Here is a 19,736-nt window from a genome sequence, read left to right as displayed (position 1 = left end):
TTGTTTTCCTCAACGGTGACAATAATGAAATTATTTCGTTGACGCACCTTTTTAATGATGCTAATGCGACGACTTTAAGGTGACGAAAACATGACGAGATGCTTTCGAGTTTTCGTTGACGAGACGGGACGAAAATTATTATAAGTCTGACGTTCACAATGCATGTCATTTCTGCCTAATTTGCGTGAAATCTGTCTGTTTTGAGCTAAGAAGTATCAGCAATGCTGCCGCATTCTATCCTTGTTTTGGGTGCGCCCACCACCCAGCTGCCGCTATGCCGCGCACACGCATCACATTTCACACAACAACAACACACCTGCGGCTGTGGTGAGTTCGAGGGACCGTGGCGGTGACACCAATAAACGGAAACGACGAGATGATTTATGAGAATACCACCAACCTCAAGCGGCACCTGAATGCTCATCACGCTAATATTTTTTTAAAGGTAACTAACAAGTCACGCTGTTAACATATCATATTACACGGCTCTCTGGAATGCTTGATTCTGATTGGTCAGTTGAGACATTTGCAGGTTCGTTCTTTTCAAATAATAACCGCTCCGAAGTAATAACGCATAGCCGGTACTACTTGTATGTTTAAAATCCCTCCGCGACAACAAAGATTACCGTTTGGCGCCATCTTGTGACAAACACTGGACAACCACAATTAACAATGAAAAATGTCGACATTAATTTTAACATGTACGGAAAAAACAAAACATTTAAACAGTCGCTAGATTTGGACGATTCAAATGGCTCCCCAATTAAGACAAAAATAAATTGAACTACAAAGAACAAACAAGACAAGACACAGAGAGCTTACTAAGACTGAACTTGACAAAATAGAGCATGACAGCTACAAAGTCAACAAATACAGAATGGGCATTAAAACTTCTCAAAGACTGGTTAAAGAGAAAAAAATGGAGACAGACAAGTATGAAGCAGAGGATCTTAATAAGGTATTACGATCATTTTATGCATCTGTGCAAAGTTTCGCGGAAGGATAAAAATGTTAATTTAAAACAAATATGCCAATAAAATGTTTCAAATTCATATTCATGTCCAGTTTTTTTCCTTATGTGGCAGGTAGCCGTGTAATAAGCGGGACAACATTTTTACCATGTACCTTTTGTGAAGAAGAGCATTTAGAAGACATTTTATAAGGAACAGGTGCACTTTTTTCAGACTTATACCGAACTGCTCCAGAGTTCGCTTGCAATCGAACCAAGACCACCTCCTTCAGGCGGTCTCGGATCGGTTGTTTTGGTGCGGATCCGAGTGCAATTGCCATGTTCACACATGGGTGATTCTCGAGAAATTAGACTTATGAGGTGTCATGAAACATTTTGATAAAAAAGTAAGAGTATCAAAATAAGAAGCAAACATCTCTTCATGTACTATTTTGCACATGATTTCAAATGACAATTTTGTTGTTTTTTCCACATTCAAGGGAAAAATTTTCATTATCGCAACGTGTCCATGACTAGATTTGGGTTCTTTGACATGGAAATATTTATAGTTTAAAATCTAAAAAATAAAAAGCTTCAGTGCATGTTATACTATAAACATTTACAGTAAAGAAACATGTGGTATTTGGTGATCATTGGCAAATGTAGAGACAATAATAAGGAATATAAATTATCATCCTCCGCGACATTTTTCAATCATTGTTTAAGCCCTCAAGGAACTAACATTAAAAAAAATTGTTGTAAGGGACATAATTGACTGTGACACTCAAGATGACTTCCAGGTAAGCAGTTCTTATTTTTCTCTCCAGATAAAATTTGAAATTTTGTTTGTCATAGTACCTAGACAACTTTTTAGTTATCATTACCGAAACATGATATTGTAAATGCATATATTTAATGTAATATCATGTTGTGGTAATAATAATTTTTGGTAATGATAATTTAAAAAAGTAAATAATTTTATTGGAAATATGTTTTAAATCCTCTAAAAATAATGGTTATAGTAAGTTCAGACCTTAATCTTATATGTGCAAAAAAAAAAAACTGGCTTCAAGTTTGACACGGATTGTGTAAGAATGGACACTGGGTTTCGGGAGAATCACCTATATGCCTAAACGAGCCAAAAGAGAAACACACCAGGGCCGTTTCTCAATATGCGTTCTTGTCTGTACTTGTGTTCTTGTGGACTTGTGAAACGTCATCAGTAGCGGACCAAGTACTGTTCCAAATCAAAGTTCGCATCAAGCCCAAGTTCACATAAAATCCCCGGATGTGTTCTTGATCCGCCCATTTTATCGAGGATGCATCAGAGGAGACTGTATGGACTTATGACAGCGAAGTTTCCCAGAATGCATTTCGCATCAGGAGTTCGTTCTTCCGAGTCTGAACTTGCAAGTTCGAACTACGAAGGACACAAGTCCGAGTTTGGCGTACTTGGTATTGAGAAACGGCTCAGGTTCTGAAACGAAGGTCTGAAAACACCTATAAAATAAGTCATTGTTTTGTCTCAAGATGCACAACAGTAATGTTTTTGTAGGGTATTTAAATGTCCTAATTCAACAAAGGCCTAGTCCTGGATTAAACTAAACCCTGTCTGGAAAACTGTCCCATAGAGTTTTATGTCTAATGTGCTTTCTGCATTCTTCTCTCACAGAAAATTGACACTTTATATATATGTGACCCTGGACCACAAAACCAGTCATAAAGGTACATTTTTTTGAAATTGAGATTGATCAGAAAATGTATAAATGATCTCTTTATTAATGTATAGTTTCTTAGGACAATATTTGGCTGAAATACATTTATTTATAAATCTGGAATCTGAGGCTGCAAAAATTCAACACACATTTAAAGTCCTTAGCAACACAAATTATTAATGATAAGTGCATTTTTGATATAGTTATGGAAGTAAATGTACAAAATATCTTCACGAACCATGATGCTTCCTTACATAAACAAAAAGTAATACATTTACATACAATGTATTTTAATATACCCGTGCTACTTATGACTGGTTTTGTGGTCCAGAGTCACATATGTTTATTATTTGAAGATAAACATGGATATGCACATATTTTTTTTGCAGATGGACTAATGTCATTTCTGTCTTAGTGGGACCAATATTAAAGATTATTTATTTAGGCAAGACATGCTAGTCTAAATTAAAACAAGCTGTCAAAATGTACACCTTTATACCTCAAAGGCACACCTAAATGGTACACATTAGGACCTTTTTAAAGAATAGCGTCCAAGTGAAAGCTTTTGTACCTTTATTTCTGACAGTGCTTGGTTTATGCTTACAAGGTGACCTGTGTTTGAATCCTGAACAGCCTAAACCTGCTGAAATAAGATTAAATAAAACAACACCTTCTGTGTTTCATAGTAAAGAGTCAAAAAGTGTCAAGACTTAGCATTGAGGTCTGAGGATTACATATAATGTTGCTGTTTTTTTTGCATCAAAACAGTATCATTTAGAGTAAACCTGAGGAGGTGAAGCAATTCTCATCATTGTCATGATATACTGGCGCCACACTGGCGAAAGAGAGATAATGTATATTATGGAGTGCTGAAACAACATCACTTAGTGCATACAGATATAGCTTTAATGCTTTAATAGAGTTTACTGTCATGCCTGGTTTTATTTCATAACTAAAAGTATGAACAGGAATAAGAAAATCTCAAAGGAGGCACCTGCAGTGAACTAGAAAAACTACAGCTAACAGGTTGGGATAGTTGTGCATTTAGAGAGGAAATTACCATTTGACACACAGTACCAGACTTTGTCGATTTCACACAGCAAAATCACTGGTGTTAAAATAACACCCAGGGTGTCAAATTTAACACTGGAAAAGTGTGTATATGTGTCCACACTACACTGTGTTAATTTAGTCAAAAGTGTAGTGTTAATTTAACAACACTCATTATATGTTAATTTAACACTCAATATTGTTAAATTTGACCCTTTGTTCAACACTATTCATTGTTGTTTCCACACTACACTGGTGTTGGCACAGACATACAGTGTTAAAAATTAACACTCCTAATTTAAAGTCAACACCGGTGTAATGTGAATTCAACAATGTTAAGTGTTAAAATACTGATTAATAGCCACTTTTGTTGCTAATGGGTTGTTTATATAAAAGACAAATGACAAGAAATATTGCAAAACCTCTTTTTATTAAAGTACATCACATTTAATATTTACATTGATACACACAACACTTTGCATTTAACACTGCTTATTTAAATACCTCAGCTACAATTAGAAACAGAATACAGTATGGAATAATGAAAGTTATCTTATACCACAACGCAGTGACATGAAAACCACTTATTATAAGGTCTTTAATAAATCAAATGAGAGTTTAAAAAAAAATAGCCACCCTACTCAAAACTTGAACATTAAAATACACTGCAATTACCTTACTGGCAGGCAGAAATGCTTATACTTCACAATACTAAAGATTTTTCAATAACAAAACAGACATTTCAATTCAAAAGACGTTTCATTTTTCATAAATACGTTCCAACCTGGTATTTAGTTCTGTAGTTGTTTTACTCATGATGTAGTGGAAGGCTGCATCAATGGTCTTCATCATGGAGGGAATGGCTTTTTGGTCCAGAATCATGCAAAAATTCTGGATACAACTTCTGTTCCCAACGCAGTGCAGGCAGGGCTGTGCTGATTCATTCCCCTCAAAGCATGGATTGATGCTAATCACCTAAGTGTTTTAAAAGAGTGTATTTGATTAATGTATTTGATGTGTATTTATGAACTTGTATGTATTTACATAGGGTGAACAATGCAAGCAAACTAACTGCTGAATAAATAACTAGAACAAAATACTAAAAAAACTTACACAGCACAATCAGTAGCTTCAGTTGCACATTGACCCTCTTTCTTATTTCTTCTTTCTTCCTTTCACAAATGAAAGGCAAGAGGTGAATGAGCCAGGGAAGAGCTGCCACATCACTGTCCCGTCCTAGCAAAACAGAATTTAAACACCATGAGTATACAGTTAAACTTTAAAACCGTAAATGTAGCAAACCCATGTAGGCCTGTCGCGATAAACGATAAATCGATTAATCGCACGGTAAATAAAATGAGCTCGATCATTTTTTTAGGCCGCGATAATTCACATTTGCATGCTTGTTTGTTTTCCTTGTCTCTCTCTCTCTCTACCAAAGAGACTGGATGACCGCTCCGTGCAACGAGTGACAAGGAGTGAACCCTCGTCAGTCATTTGTCAGTCGCATGATCTGTGTGGGGAGGGGGGACTCCTGGCGTAGCCTATCACAGTAGGAGTACTGAGGAGGATGAGAGCCGCGTGAGAAGTGTAGCAGGAGAAAACACTAGTTAAGACGAGAGTTGGAGAAAAAGATGGATTTACTAGAGGCTGTTTACACTTGTCATTAACATGCGTTTTTATCGATCGGATCACAATGTTTTACGTCTTTTCTGACTTTTCTGACACAAGGTGAACAGTGCTATTTTAGCCTTTCATTGATAAACTAAAGCGGGTGATCTCCGCAGTTTCATTTTGCAAGCGTGTGAAAGTTGCGCGATCTTATTTCATCAATTGCGCTGAAAATTCAGAGAAAGCTCTAACATATAAACGTACAAAACACTGTGCAGCATGTATACTTGCTAAACAAGCAGCGGACTCCGACATAATATTAGTTTGCGTCCATATAAACTCATAATTACTCCCGCTGGCGTTCAAATGACAGCGGAGAGACTCGCCCACCGTCTCACGGACCGTCCCCTCACAGTATTCAGCACAGAAGCGGTCGAAAGTGGACAAAAGAGACGGATTTAAATACCAGGTGTAAATGTGATATGTCTCTCTCGTCCACTTGTGATCTGATCAAAAACACATCTTGATACCAAGTGTAAACAGCCAAGTTTCAAAACCAAACGCTACAGCTGCAGTGTGGGAGTACTTTGGATTTAAACCTAATGACCGAGGTGAACCACTAAACCTGAACGAGCCGTTATGTCGCATTTGTGGTAATAACGTAGCACTTAAAAGTGGCAACACGACAAACATGCATATGCACCTAAAACGCAATCATCCTGTTATTTTGTTCATTTCTTGTGGATATTTAAAATGTCTTCCAGTTCCAGTATTACTTATTGTTTAGAAATAAAAGTTTATAGATCTTTGAAAAGGTGTATCTGCATTATTATAATGGTCCCGGAGCATCAATGTTATCGCCTATCGCGATAAATTCCGAGGCAATTTATCGCCTAGCAAAATTTGTTATCGTGACAGGCCTAAACCCATGTACACTTACCATATTTAAACTCCTGTTGACCAGACAGAGGGTCATCCATATTGTTGTATGTTGGCTATTTTGCAATACATCACCTCAGCATATTTCTGCAGATTTTCAAAGACAAAAAGAGTCAAGAAAATACCAAAAAGGGTGCAGTTTTAACCATTATTTGAATCAAAATCATCACAGTATAATAAATCATGTTAGAGACAGTGTACAGTACAAATGTACTGTGTGTACTCACATAACTAGTTGGTAAGCTCTTATCCTCCAAACTGGGTTAAGGAATAACAGTTCCAGAATTCATGGGAATGCCGTATTCAAATATAGTCTGGTAGGGTCCTATCACAAAAATGACAATAAAGACTCTGAAAACTTAACATTCTTTTTATATTAAAAACAACACTCAAGACAATATGAATCTTCATTTATACATTTTCAAAATAGTAATCAATTTGATTGCTATTTAATATGACATCAATAGCAAAACGATGTATGAGAAGATAATATATTTTTATTAAAGTTGGCAGCAGGTCATGTGAGTTTCTTTCCAGATTAATAATAATAATAATAATAATAATATGTACAAAACTACATATACTAAAAAGATTGGTTAACTGTTCAGTTATGTCAAATAAAATGATTTATATGTATAAATATATAAACTTACCTTCTGTAATGAATTTATATAAGTATTAGCAGTCGTTTCTCATTGGAAGTCATCCATGTCAGGTCTTCTTTAATAAACTGCCCTAAAAAAACAGCATCTCTTCTGAATGATTTGAAGCACTCAGTGTGAACTTTCCCCAAACTAGCATCTATAATGACAGAAAAAACAAATGTTCGCCATACACGTTTTACACTTCCGTATGTATTTGCCATTTGCATCTGTCTGACATCTAGCGCCACGAAAAGCTTACAACACACAATGCATCCAATCCAGCAATCTGTGCATACAAATGATGATATATTGTGAGGTTTTGGTCAAATTAATTGTTGGTTTGGCGATATTTCCCCTGTTTGCATACATCTTAGAAAAACACATGACGATGCGGTTGCGGTTTTCTCCGTGTTTTTCAGTAATTTGAATAATTAACCGATATCCGTGCACTCACGTGCATGTAAACGACCTCGTTAACTCACGGTATCTAGCCTGTATGATTACCTTATAACGAGCATCATATGGTGAATAAACGAGCTTTCATTTAACTTAATTTCATACCTTCACCTCGTTTTATCATGGTTCAATTCTTTCGTTCATATCTCCTGTTAAAATTATCCTTCTTGGTTTTAAACTTTTAGCTAGCAGTTTAACTTTATACTAAACTAACAAGGGAACAACGTAACACAAGGTAGCTCTGATTAAACTGAACCAAATAACGAACAAAGGGGAAATAAAATGGGAAAAATATCTTATTTAGGTTTTTTGGCATATGGCTGCGTAGAGTCAGACAGAGAAATAACAGTTTAATTTAGCTAAACCATGTGAATATTATGAGACTGATTTACCTGATCTCTTCAGTCCTCCTGTGAAAGAAAATGGCGGTAAAATCCCTGACAGGAAATGTTTAGTGGAGGCGTGGCTTGATTTACACCGCTCAGAGTGAAATCTGATAACACCCTTGTTTTACACTGACACTGTCCTGAATATAACACTGGCCTAGCAATGGCAGTGTTATTTTATTACCAGATAGTGTTAAAACAACATCAACACTGTGTATTTAACACCATCCCTGAAAATTTAACACTGGTGATTTTGCTGTGCATGAATCTGATGGGCTGAGAGATATTTCAAGGTGTTGAATAATTTTCCCACTGCATGTACACTCATGAAGTACACTGTAAAAAAATTCCGTAGAAATTTCAATGTTATTGCAGCTGGGTTGCCGGTAATTTACCGTAGATTTACATTTATGTTATTTACTGGCAAGAGTTTGTTCAAAGTTAAATAAATTTCAAATATTAACAAGTCTTTATCTTTACAGAATAAAACTATACAATAACAGCCTCATGCAAAGCATTCTGGGAACCAGAAATCATCATCAACCTTTTTCTGTTTTTTGGTCCAGATTTTGTTTCCCAGAATGTTTTGCTTGATGCTGTTTTTTAGTTTTACTCTGTAAAGATAAAGACTTGTAAATGTTTAATTTTCATTTAACTTTGAACAAAATGTTGCCAGTAAAAAACATAACTGTAAATCTACGGTAAATTACCGGCAACTCAGCTGCAATTTCTACGGATTTTTTTTACAGTGGAAGGTGTTAAAGTTTAACATCACTTTGGCAACAAATTGCCTTTTTTACAAAATATTCTCCTACTATTTTAAGCCTTTATGACTTTATCCTGTGAAAGACAAATGTTGTTTTGGTGAATGAAGACTGAAGCAGACATCTTAAGTCTTTCTAATGGCGCTTTTCCATGGCTTGGCACATCATTTACTTACCATGTCATCCAAAAATTTTTTTGCGTATTACGTAATCACGTCAAAATGTCACGCATTACATTTGTAAAATGCACATTACTTAGTATCATTCCACATACAACAATGTCGGAACGGTCCTCTTTTATACCACTTGTAAACAATGGAGCGTCAATTTGGGTAGGGACGCTAGGTCCCTATCAATATCCAGGGAACACTAAAATTGTCCCTAGCAATAGTTTCGACCAAACAATTAATCGGTATTTACATATAACTAGAGATGTTCTGATACCATTTTTCTCTGCCCGATTCCGATATCTGGGTTCGGGGTATCGACCAATTCAGTTTTTAAATACAAAAGCTCCTTTAAAAACACTGAGTGTAGCCACAATGTAGTAAAATAAAAGACTTGAGTGTAACCATCGTGTTTGTCGGGGTGACGCGTCTTCAAATGCTATAAGTTACTGTTACTTGTTTTAAAATTATTAATACTTGTGCAACCCATCAAAAATGCGTCATAGCATATGAGACATGTCAACGTTTTATTAGTCTGAAATACTAACAAATAGCGAACATATGGTTGCACGCTTTCATGTCTTCGCTGCTCTAAGTAAACAGTGGGTGCGTCACGTGTGTGGTAACTTCCTGGTGTTTGCATTCAGAGCAGCGAAGAAGAGATGAGTTTCACTTTGCAGCGTTAGCTTTAACGTTAGCTATAACGGGCATTACTAGGTTTATTAAGAAAATGGTATCGGATCGGTACATGGGTTCAAATGTGGTATCGGGCGCATTTTTGATACTGGTATCGGAATTGGAACAACTCTACATCTAACCACTGATGTCCATCTGTGTCTTGTGTTTTTACTCATTACTTATTTTATTTAACATTTATTTACCCGGGAATAATTTTTACAATGACGCAGTAAAATATATAAAAATAATGCAGTCTGTGGTGCAAAAACGTTTAACCGATCTCGTTTTCTGCAACGAGTCCCACCTCCATAACTCAAGTCGCTAATAAGATTGCCTATGCCTTTCTTGAGTCCCGCCTCTCTAACCCACGTCGCTTTATGATTGGCTTTGTCTTTGCTTGCTGTCTGACGTAGGCTGCATTTGGAAGTAAAAAGCTCTGTCAACAAGATGCAATGTGCATCATATCATAGTTATGCAGGCTACCGGCGGAGAGGAAGAAAACATTCTTATACCAAGTTTTATGCAACTCAGTGTTTCCCCTACCATTATATAAGGGGGGCGCCCCGCTTTCCTAACAGCTCGACCCGCCCCCCTTGAATGTGAAGTAAATTTGATTTTCTTTATAGTGCCTGAGAACAATTTGTTATTTTATTAAACAAACTAAATAGCCCTCAAGTAATATGTTATTTCTCTTATTTCTACGATGGCATGTCTTTTCTGTCTGTGTTTGCACGTTTACAATTATCCAATTGAGTGCGCACATATTTTAATGTTCGGCTTTATTCACTGCGCGCGCTCTCTCTCTCATGCTGCCTGCAGCGCGCGCCTCTCTCTCTCACATAACTGAAAAGGTGACGTGTTTTAAAAGTCCGTATACTTTCTTTTTTGCGTAAACATCGACAGTCACGGATGTTACTGACAGAGAAGACGGCTGATCGAGATAATCATGACTTGCCGAAAGGTGTTTCCCACACACACGCGCAATTCTCTCCCTCTCTATCACGTGTATGCGCACATGTTTTGTAGTAACTCTGTGTAACAGTAACATTGTATGCCGTAATATTTCTAAATTTGCACCGAATTATCTGCGCTATTAGGCTACGCGATGGATAATAAAACTCACATTTGAAATAAAAAGCTCATAACACAACAAGACATGATTATAGAAAAGCAACACCAGTAAGGCATCAATGTAAATGTATGGTGATTTTGTCAGATGATTATAAACCGCGTTTATATATCAGGATTTCAGCAGAGTTAACAGCTGGTTGGATTAAACACAACACAAGGTGACTGGGTCGTGTTTACTCTTACTACTTTATAGTCTACTCATTTTATGTTTGACAACAGAACAGATAATATGTAAAGAAAAAAAGAATTGTTCTCTCCAACAATCCAAACAATGCATCATTTAAAATGTGTTTATCATATAAGTGTATTAACTAACATTGACAAACAATGAATGAGTAATATATTGTGTGTGTGTGTGTGTGTGTGTGTGTGTGTGTGTGTGTGTGTGTGTGTGTGTGTGTATACACACCCAACCGAACCCCCCCCCAAAGCTGTACTGTCCTTCCAATTCACTTAAACGGGGCATCTTTTTTTGTCTTTTTATTTATTGGTTTCTCAATTTTTTTCTGTTTTTTAAACCATTTTCGCTTGGGTTTAGGGTTAGATTTTAGATTTGCTTAATGAGGTTATTTAATATACAGGTTTCTCCATGTTTTTGTTCAAATTTAAGCCATGGTCGCTTGGAGTTGGGATTAGAGTTGGGGTTTGGGTTAGGATGTCATTTTTATATAATAAAAAGTTGTTCTAACCCTAAACCCAAGCGAAAATGGTAAAAAAAGCAAAAAAATTGAGAAACCAACAAATAAAACGACAAAAAAAGATGCCCCGTTTAAGTGAATGGGAAGGACCTGCGTATCATATGCACGCCAAAGTGGAATTTGGCGTATGTATTGCACGAGTTTTACACTTCGTGCTATTTATACGCATCTTCAGGAGACTGGGCTGGAATAAATGGGTTATTGAAATGTGGCTCCCCTTGTGATGTCAGAAGGAGATAATACCGCCCCTTAATCTGCACTATCCAACCAAAGCACCGCCATTTAGTGCAGAGATCAGCTCATTTGCATTTTAAAGGACACATCCAAATACTGCACAGTTTTGCTCAAACCTACAAATTGGCAATTTAACATGTTATAATAAATTATCTATATGGTATTTTGAGCTAAAACTTCACATATGTACTCTGGGGACACCAAAGATTTTTTTTACATCTTTAAAAAGTCCTCTTTAAAGTACCCTGATGGTAAAATCCAATGGAAATCCATGCAGACTCTAATGGTGGATGTTACCCATAATTCACTGCTTACTTTACATGTTAGTATGTCCCAGTACTTACCCTCTTTTGCTACATGCTAAAATGTAAATACCTACTTTCCCATAGCAAAAACAGTATGTTCTTTTTAGGCATAGTACAAGCAGATAAATTGTGATGCAGCATGGGTACTTTGAGCTACCATAAGCAAATCCTGAAGATTTCAAATTAAAACTTTTAGGGGCTCATGTGCCAACCAAGCAATGTCATTGAGATGAGCACAGTGCTGACAGCTCTTAATTAGCCTGGCCTATGTTTTGGTGGATCACTGATGTTCTTTTAACTGATGTGCGAACAAACTTTTTCAGAAAAGTCCCCAAAAACTTGAGCATTTGTGTTGCACAACGTCTAGACGTCTTGTATACAACCTGCTGTGTTGTGGTGGACGCACTGTAAATAATATATGAGCACAGGCCCTCACAGGGAAAGAGAAAATGGAAAATAAAGAAAAAGAGAAACCAGCACGAGTAGGAGAGAGCAAAGATGAGTTACTAAACACCAATCCTGTTTACAGCACAGTGGGCGATCTGTATGATTTTAGCCTCAAGTAAACAGGTTTTGTTCGAATCACAGCTTTAGTCTTTTGAAGCCTGCTGAGATGCAACATCAATCGGACAGCTAACGCCTTTACAAATGATGAACGGACATTTCATAATACATCAGATGTATATTTGATGATTTTGCTGCAGACATTAATTTAAATCTTTTTTGAAATATTGTGATTGTCTTGATGTGCTCTTAATCTGGCAAATGTAATTTGCTCTGAGTTTTGGGGAGTGGCCTTATTTGTCCGTCTGACTGACGGCAGATGAGACGTGATAGGGAAATATTTTTAAAATACATCACTTTTTCGCAATTATATTTAGTGACAGTGAAAAAGAAAGTTTCCTATAAACATAAAGATAGAATTTTGGGGCTGTACATCCCTCATTTGGATGTCCTAAGTTTACTGCTCACTCTGTCCTGCCCGCTGGCGTGCTCCAGTCTCTATCCACAGACTGCTAAAAGAGCGGGTCTGCTCTGGGGTAACGGACGGGCGAGCAGGCGAAACCTGCCAAGTACCAAGTGCAGAGAAGCTGAATCTAAAGAGCAGAGGAGGGATTTAACAATCCAGCTCACACACACACACACAATGCTTGGCTCTCTCGAGCAATTCTTTCTAACTACTCTGTCAGTGTTGTGGAGAGAGAGAGAGAGAGAGAGAGAGAGAGAGAGAGAGAGAGAGAGAGAGAGAGAGAGAGAGAGAGAGAGAGAGAGAGAGAGAGAGAGAGAGAGAGAGAGAGAGAGAGAGAGAGAGAGAGAGAGAGAGAGAGGGGGGGGCTGGGAGTCTGAGTGGGTGCCAAGATTATGTCGATTATCTACCCTGGAAAAAGACGTCAATGACGCACAGCAATTACAAACATTCAGACACACAAAACTTGCTCATATTTTTTAAAGACCTCTCATTAGAAAAAACACAAATGAGAAGAATTACGGCTTATTACCAGTTATCGGTTTTAAACAATAATGTTAGCAATGTAAGGCAAATACATTATTATCCAATTAAATTAAAATGATTCCCTTTCACCTGATAACTGTTTAAATTTCAATGCAAATTACACAATAACTATTTCAATTCTATTGTTTAAGTATTTGTCTTATGAACAAATGCTATTTTTTATACAAAAAGTTATTTCACATTCATCTCTGAAAGAGAGAGAGATGCGAGAGAGGAGAGATAATTGTGCGTACGTCAGAATAAAGCAATCTTGACCACATGTGAACACAAAGTTGACTATATACTCACCTAAAGGATTATTAGGAACACCATACTAATACTGTGTTTGACCCCCTTTAGCCTTCAGAACTGCCTTATTTCTACGTGGCATTGATTCAACAAGATGCTGAAAGCGTTCTTTAGAAATGTTGGCCCATATTGATAGGACAGCATCTTGCAGTTGATGGAGATTTGTGGGATGCACATCCAGGGCACAAAGCTTCCGTTCCACCACATCCCAAAGATGCTCTATTGGGTTGAGATCTGGTGACTGTGGGGGCTATTTTAGTACAGTGAACTCATTGTCATGTTCAGAAACCAATTTGAAATGATTCGAGCTTTGTGACATGGTGCATTATCCTGCTGGAAGTAGCCATCAGAGGATGGGTACATGGTGGTCATAAAGAGATGGACATGGTCAGAAACAATGCTCAGGTAGGCCGTGGCATTTAAACGATGCCCAATTGGCACTAAGGGGCCTAAAGTGTGCCAAGAAAACATCCCCCAAACCATTACACCACCACTACCAGCCTGCACAGTGGTAAGAAGGCATGATGGATCCATGTTCTCATTCTGTTTACGCCAAATTCTGACTCTACCATCTGAATGTTTCAACAGAAATCGAGACTCATCAGACCAGGCAACATTTTTCCAGTCTTCAACTGTCCAGTTTTGGTGAGCTCGTGCAAATTGTAGCCTCTTTTTCCTATTTGTAGTGGAGATGAGTGGTACCCGGTGGGGTCTTCTGCTGTTTAAGCCCATCTGCCTCAAGGTTGTGCGTGTTGTGGCTTCACAAATGCTTTGCTGCATACCTCGGTTGTAACGAGTGGTTATTTCAGTCAAAGTTGCTCTTCTATCAGCTTGAATCAGTCGGCCTATTCTCTATCATCAACAAGGCATTTTCGCCCACAAGACTGCCACATACTGAATGTTTTTCCCTTTTCACACCATTCTTTGTAAACCCTAGAAATGGTTGTGTGTGAAAATCCCAGTAACTGAGCAGATTGTAAAATACTCAGACTGGCCCGTCTGGCACCAACAACCACGCCACGCTCAAAATTGCTTAAATCACCTTTCTTTCCCATTCTGACATTCAGTTTGGAGTTCAGGAGATTGTCTTGACCAGGACCACACCCATAAATGCATTGAAGCAACTGCCATGTGATTGGTTGATTAGATAATTTCATTAATGAGATTTTGGTGTTACGAGTTGATCCAACTTTTTTACTTATTACAGAACAGTGTAGGCACTGTTCTGTCCCAGGTAACTGCTGTAATGTCCTATATACAGTAAAGTGTGGTAAAAAAGTCTATCCCCATTCTATAAAGTCTATTCAATGCATTACCTTCATAATTTAATGCTTACAAAAAACTTGCTATTTAACTGATGGCCTATAATGTGATGTATTCCTTCACCATTTTAGGCGATTTCTTTACATCATTCATTTTTGTTGTTTTATATGATAATAAAAGTTTACTGATTTCAGTTTCAAATTAATCCGAAATTATCAACATGGCCTCAGACTTGTGGATCTCACTGTAGCTGTAAAAATGTCATGAGACTTGTATCACTCCACGCCCTGACATAATAATGAACGTTTACTTGAATCAATATTTCATTTCTATTTTATTTTCTAAGCAGCTACAGGGGCTACATGTATGTAATAAGATGAATAACACAGTACAGTAAGAAAATGCACTAACATATTAAACTGCTATGTAATATTACAATTTAAGTATCACACAGATGAGAAGCGGCTTGTCGGCTCATCTGTAATTTTTAAGATAATCTTTACCCATTAAATTGCATGGCTATACCCACAGACATGATGTCTAAAAACGCCAGCACTAAAAACTGTTTCTTGTTTAGCCTGTCATACATAATAGAAGTATTCACCTGTAAAACAATATGGCAAGGTCACAGTAAAGTACAGACAAAGTGAGTCTTGTGTAAGATGGCGTGCTATCACATTAAAAAATGCTATTGAATCATTCAGCCTAGCATTTAATCCCTGCCGATTCAGCTCCGCAGTCTCCATTTGCATCATCACCTTGCTGCAGGTAATAGTAGTGTGCTAACCATCCGTGACCGCCACAGGACATTATAGTTATATTTCTGTATGAAACCTCAATGCACTCAAGTTCTGCTCCACATAACTGTACATAAAACATAGCTGTTATGCCAAGATTCTTGCATTTTGGTCGATTGGACAAAATACTTGATGGTGAAAACTCGTTTTACCATTACTGAAAATAATTCAGACTAGTGAATTTACCTACTCATAAAAATAATTTTTTCAATCCATTTTGGATCTGTATATGCAGAATATTCCTTTAACACCATCTACCACCAACTTCTCACTTTTTGGTATATGTTTCTTCCCCAGCATCCGTAAATCAATCCACTCATAACTTTGTCAAAGCGTAAGGACTGAAATCCCAAGAACAAGCCTGGTATGTTTTTCTCAGGTAATGATTCCTATACAAAACCTCAATATGGTGAGATAGAAATGTGTTTAAAAGGCAACCGAGTAATGATATCGCAAGGCTGGTTAGGGACTGATAGCCGTTTTACTGAAATGACAGATGTTCTGGTGACGTCCACAGCTTTTATGTTGCATATAAAGGGAGTTAGATATAATGAGAGAGAGAGAGAGAGGGAAATAGAAAACATGGAAAATGACAAAGTCAAACAAAGGAAAAGATGGAAAGCAATATTTAATGACGCCGACAAGTGAAGCAAAATGTATTTTTCTCTCACCGGGGGCGCAGCCAGCCAGCCGTACTTGTCCTCTGTGCGGTTCATGTCGCGATCGAAGGTGTAGAGCTGCTTGTAACGCAGGTGGTCTGTGTCAATCAGGTTAAACTGCCTGCGAGCGTAATGGTAACTCTCGTTGTTGCCGACTCGCGGGAAATCGAGCCATTCCGGATGGCCGAACTCATTACCTATGAATAAAGACAAAGAAAAGATATTTCTGATGGCTTTCCTAAACATTAAACTGATATATGCTTCAACAAGCCTAACATGTTGGTTATTGCATGAGAAAAGACTTAGTTGTGCTTGCTATAGACATACAGTAGTTAGCGATGCAGTAGTTCAGGGTTGCAGATTTGAATAAAACACTAAATCTACAATATGTAAGAAACTTTGGACAAAAGACATGGAAGATTCCTCAAACCATATGGCTAACATCCGGCTATTACTTTGCTAAGACATCCGATGATTTGTAGATAAACAATTGGGGGGAAAATGCAAAAATTTAAATTAAAAGAGGGCCCTTGACTTGGAACCCTTGGCAACCACCTAGTAACCATTCAGAAAAACACAATAATGTTTCATGGGGACATCATAAATATCATTGCTGAATCTGGAACAAGCTTTTAATCAACCAATCAGATTGTAGGATTGGGGTCGAAGTTAGATTTAGGCTTTGGACTGGGTTAGTTGCTTTATCATATATCTAACTGTGGGTTCACACCAGCCACGTTCGAGGCGTCAAATTTGCGTCTACCGTGCTGCTTGAACATTTTGAGTTTACTCGCTTCATTCGCGCGTGAAAGCCGCGCATGAAATTCTAATCATCGAGACATTCACGCGTCATTCGCGTCATGGGAGGGGCTTCTGCCACTCGGCTCGCTTCCTCTAATGACGTCACTACTAGAGCAAGCTCCTGATTGGTTAACGTGGCAAGTTTTTTTCGCCAAAGTTCACATTTTTTAACTTGCGCGTTTGCGGTGGCAAGGCTCAATTCGCGGCATTCGCGCGAAATAGAAGCACGAATGAGGCGGAATCGCGTCTACCGCATCGTGCTAAACACCTCATTCGCGTCGCGAGACCTCCAGATGCGCGTCAACGCTCTTTACATTGACTTTACATTAAAATCACTTGCGCTTGATACCTCTGCCGCAGCTGGTGTGAACGCAGCATAAGAAAATAATTTTAAAAATTTTCATTTATGCATTTTGCAGATGCTTTTATTTGAAGTTGTTAGATTATTCAACAACATTTTTATCAGTATATCTGTATTTTCTGTTCATTCAGAACAACACAATAATGTTGATCCAGGATCATGTCCTGCGTGGGGACATAATAAATATCATTGCTGAATCTGGAATGACTTTTTAATCAACCAATCAGATTGTAGGATTGGGGTTGGGGTCGAAGTTAGATTTAGGCTTTGGACTGGGTTAATGCTTTTATCATATTCTAACTGTGGGTTCACACCAGTCGCGTTTGAGGCATCATGATTGGTTAAAGTGGCGCGTATTTTTCGCCAAAGTTCACATTTTTTAACTTGCGCGTTTGTGGTGGCAAGGCTCAATTCGCGCCGTTCGCGCGAACTAGAAACTCAGTATCGCAAGTAGCATGTTATCACGGTTATTACATAGTTCACACAAAAACGTACACTTTGAAAAAGTTTGCATTTATAGGAACATAAAATGCTGTTGACTTGTAAACGCACAGCCAAACAGCATGAAAACTTTACTGTTTATGGTTGAAAGTGTCGTTGAGTAAACGGCCCATCATGCATCATATAAGCAAGAGAGACATTTTACAGACATGTTCTGAAACCACTTCAATAAAACACTCAAAAACACTCCAATTAAATGTTTTGTTAGCTTGACACTGTCAAGACGACTGCAATGACAAGCATAACTAGCGGGCAGTTCTCCGATTTCTCCAAATAAACAAACAGCAGTCGTTTGCTCAGATGTCCAAATTCAATATCTAATTGATAATGCAGACATTTCAAAAGGCCACCTTTCGAGAGCAACAGTACCACTTGTACATTTTAAGATATTATTTGACAGCTGACTGCGAGCAATACATACACCCTGTAAACTGACCTCACCCCGAATCATCAGTTCCTCTCCCAAAGCGTTCACCCCTCCACAGCAACATTAACTTCAAAGCCGCTGACTAAACACAAGCCAAGAGAGGGGAAACGTGCATCTTCAAGATCTATTCCCAGAGCGTTTTTATATTTATTTTCCAACAAACGAATGAATGCTAAATGAATTCACCGACCTACATTCATAACATTTCTCAGAGAGCAGAAATACTGAAAACACAGAAGCATAATGAAACAGAAAGACAGATTTGAATAATGCATTATGAAACGTAAAATGACCCTGTCCAACGGTTACGAGGGAAAAGAAAGGCTTGTCTATTTATGCACCGCCTTTGAATTAAAACTGTAAAAAGATGAAAAGGTGCCAGTTTGCTGAGGATTTTTGTGTTATGATTTTTCTAATATAAACACAACTGTAGATTCGATAATGTAAGTTTCTGTAGTAAGTGTTCCTGTAGCTCCTGTAGGGTAGATAGCATGCAAAGTTCATAGGTTCGCTCCCAGGTAACACATTTACTGCTTGAATGCACCGTAAGTCACTTAATAAAAATGCAAGTTATGGTCTTGACTACTATGCAGGGTAATAAACAGACAGATCTTTGTCACTTAAGGCAACATACAATGCATCTTGTAGTTCGATAGCAGCGGACAGCGGCTAGAAGAACACATCAGGGATCGAGTAGGCAGCACACCCTAACCCAGGGGTTTTCAAACTTTTTGTTTGTGTGGACCACTATTTGTAATCAAGAATTTTCGCGGACCACCTCATAATACTCAAAATAAAATATGTCCTGAATTTATCTGCACTTCTAAGTAGGCTTACTAGCACTAAAACTATAACTGGTCATCACATCAGTAAAACAGGTTTTTAAAACATATTCTTAGAATATATTTTATTAAGAAAAAAATATATTATTTTTTATATTTTATTTTGCCTTTACACGGACCACCTGCAGTACCCTCACGGACCACTAGTGGTCCTTTTACTTCATTCCAGTTGCCTGCCACCATTTTGAGTACCACAGTTTGGGAATGGCCGCCCTAACCAAGATATTTTTTGAAGTAGCGTTTCTTTTCATGACAGTCGCGGTGCGAAATGTTGTCTTTCATAGCCATTTCCCGTATCCGTAAGAATCATAGACAGTAAAAGATAAGAAATCTGTAAATCGTAGCAAATGCTTGTAGCCTGGTACTCGGTAGGTACTCAAGATGGTGGCTGGCAACTGGAATTACGTAAAAGGTCACATGACTGATATTCATCAATACAACATCTTCAGTGTGACCCACATTTACACACAAAACATTGAATGAGCCGTTTTGTCAAATGGGGGCAGTAAGGATAATCTCCTCATAATGGCCCCCTCAAAGTCCAGAACTAAACCTTA

General features: G+C 37.8%; 1 protein-coding gene and 1 long non-coding RNA gene across 2 annotated transcripts in view; both read right to left on the bottom strand.

The window, feature by feature from the left end:
* Positions 1-19,736, bottom strand: part of gbe1b (glucan (1,4-alpha-), branching enzyme 1b) — a 185,812-nt gene that overhangs the window by 40,053 nt on the left and 126,023 nt on the right. Inside the window, exon 13 of the mRNA XM_065281611.2 lies at positions 16,260-16,444. Within this exon, the coding sequence (XP_065137683.1) occupies positions 16,260-16,444 (185 nt within the window). The remainder of the gene's footprint in view (positions 1-16,259; positions 16,445-19,736) is intronic.
* On the bottom strand, positions 3,784-7,461 carry LOC135771393 (uncharacterized). Its single transcript, XR_010542901.2, has 5 exons — positions 6,918-7,461; positions 6,492-6,589; positions 6,266-6,351; positions 4,828-4,950; positions 3,784-4,689 (listed from the first exon to the last, which is right to left on the bottom strand). It is a non-coding gene; the product is annotated as an uncharacterized lncRNA (long non-coding RNA).

This window comes from Paramisgurnus dabryanus, chromosome 8, assembly GCF_030506205.2.
Source record: "Paramisgurnus dabryanus chromosome 8, PD_genome_1.1, whole genome shotgun sequence".
In the NCBI taxonomy this organism is placed as follows: domain Eukaryota; kingdom Metazoa; phylum Chordata; class Actinopteri; order Cypriniformes; family Cobitidae; genus Paramisgurnus; species Paramisgurnus dabryanus.
This window is presented reverse-complemented; position numbering and strand designations above follow the sequence as displayed.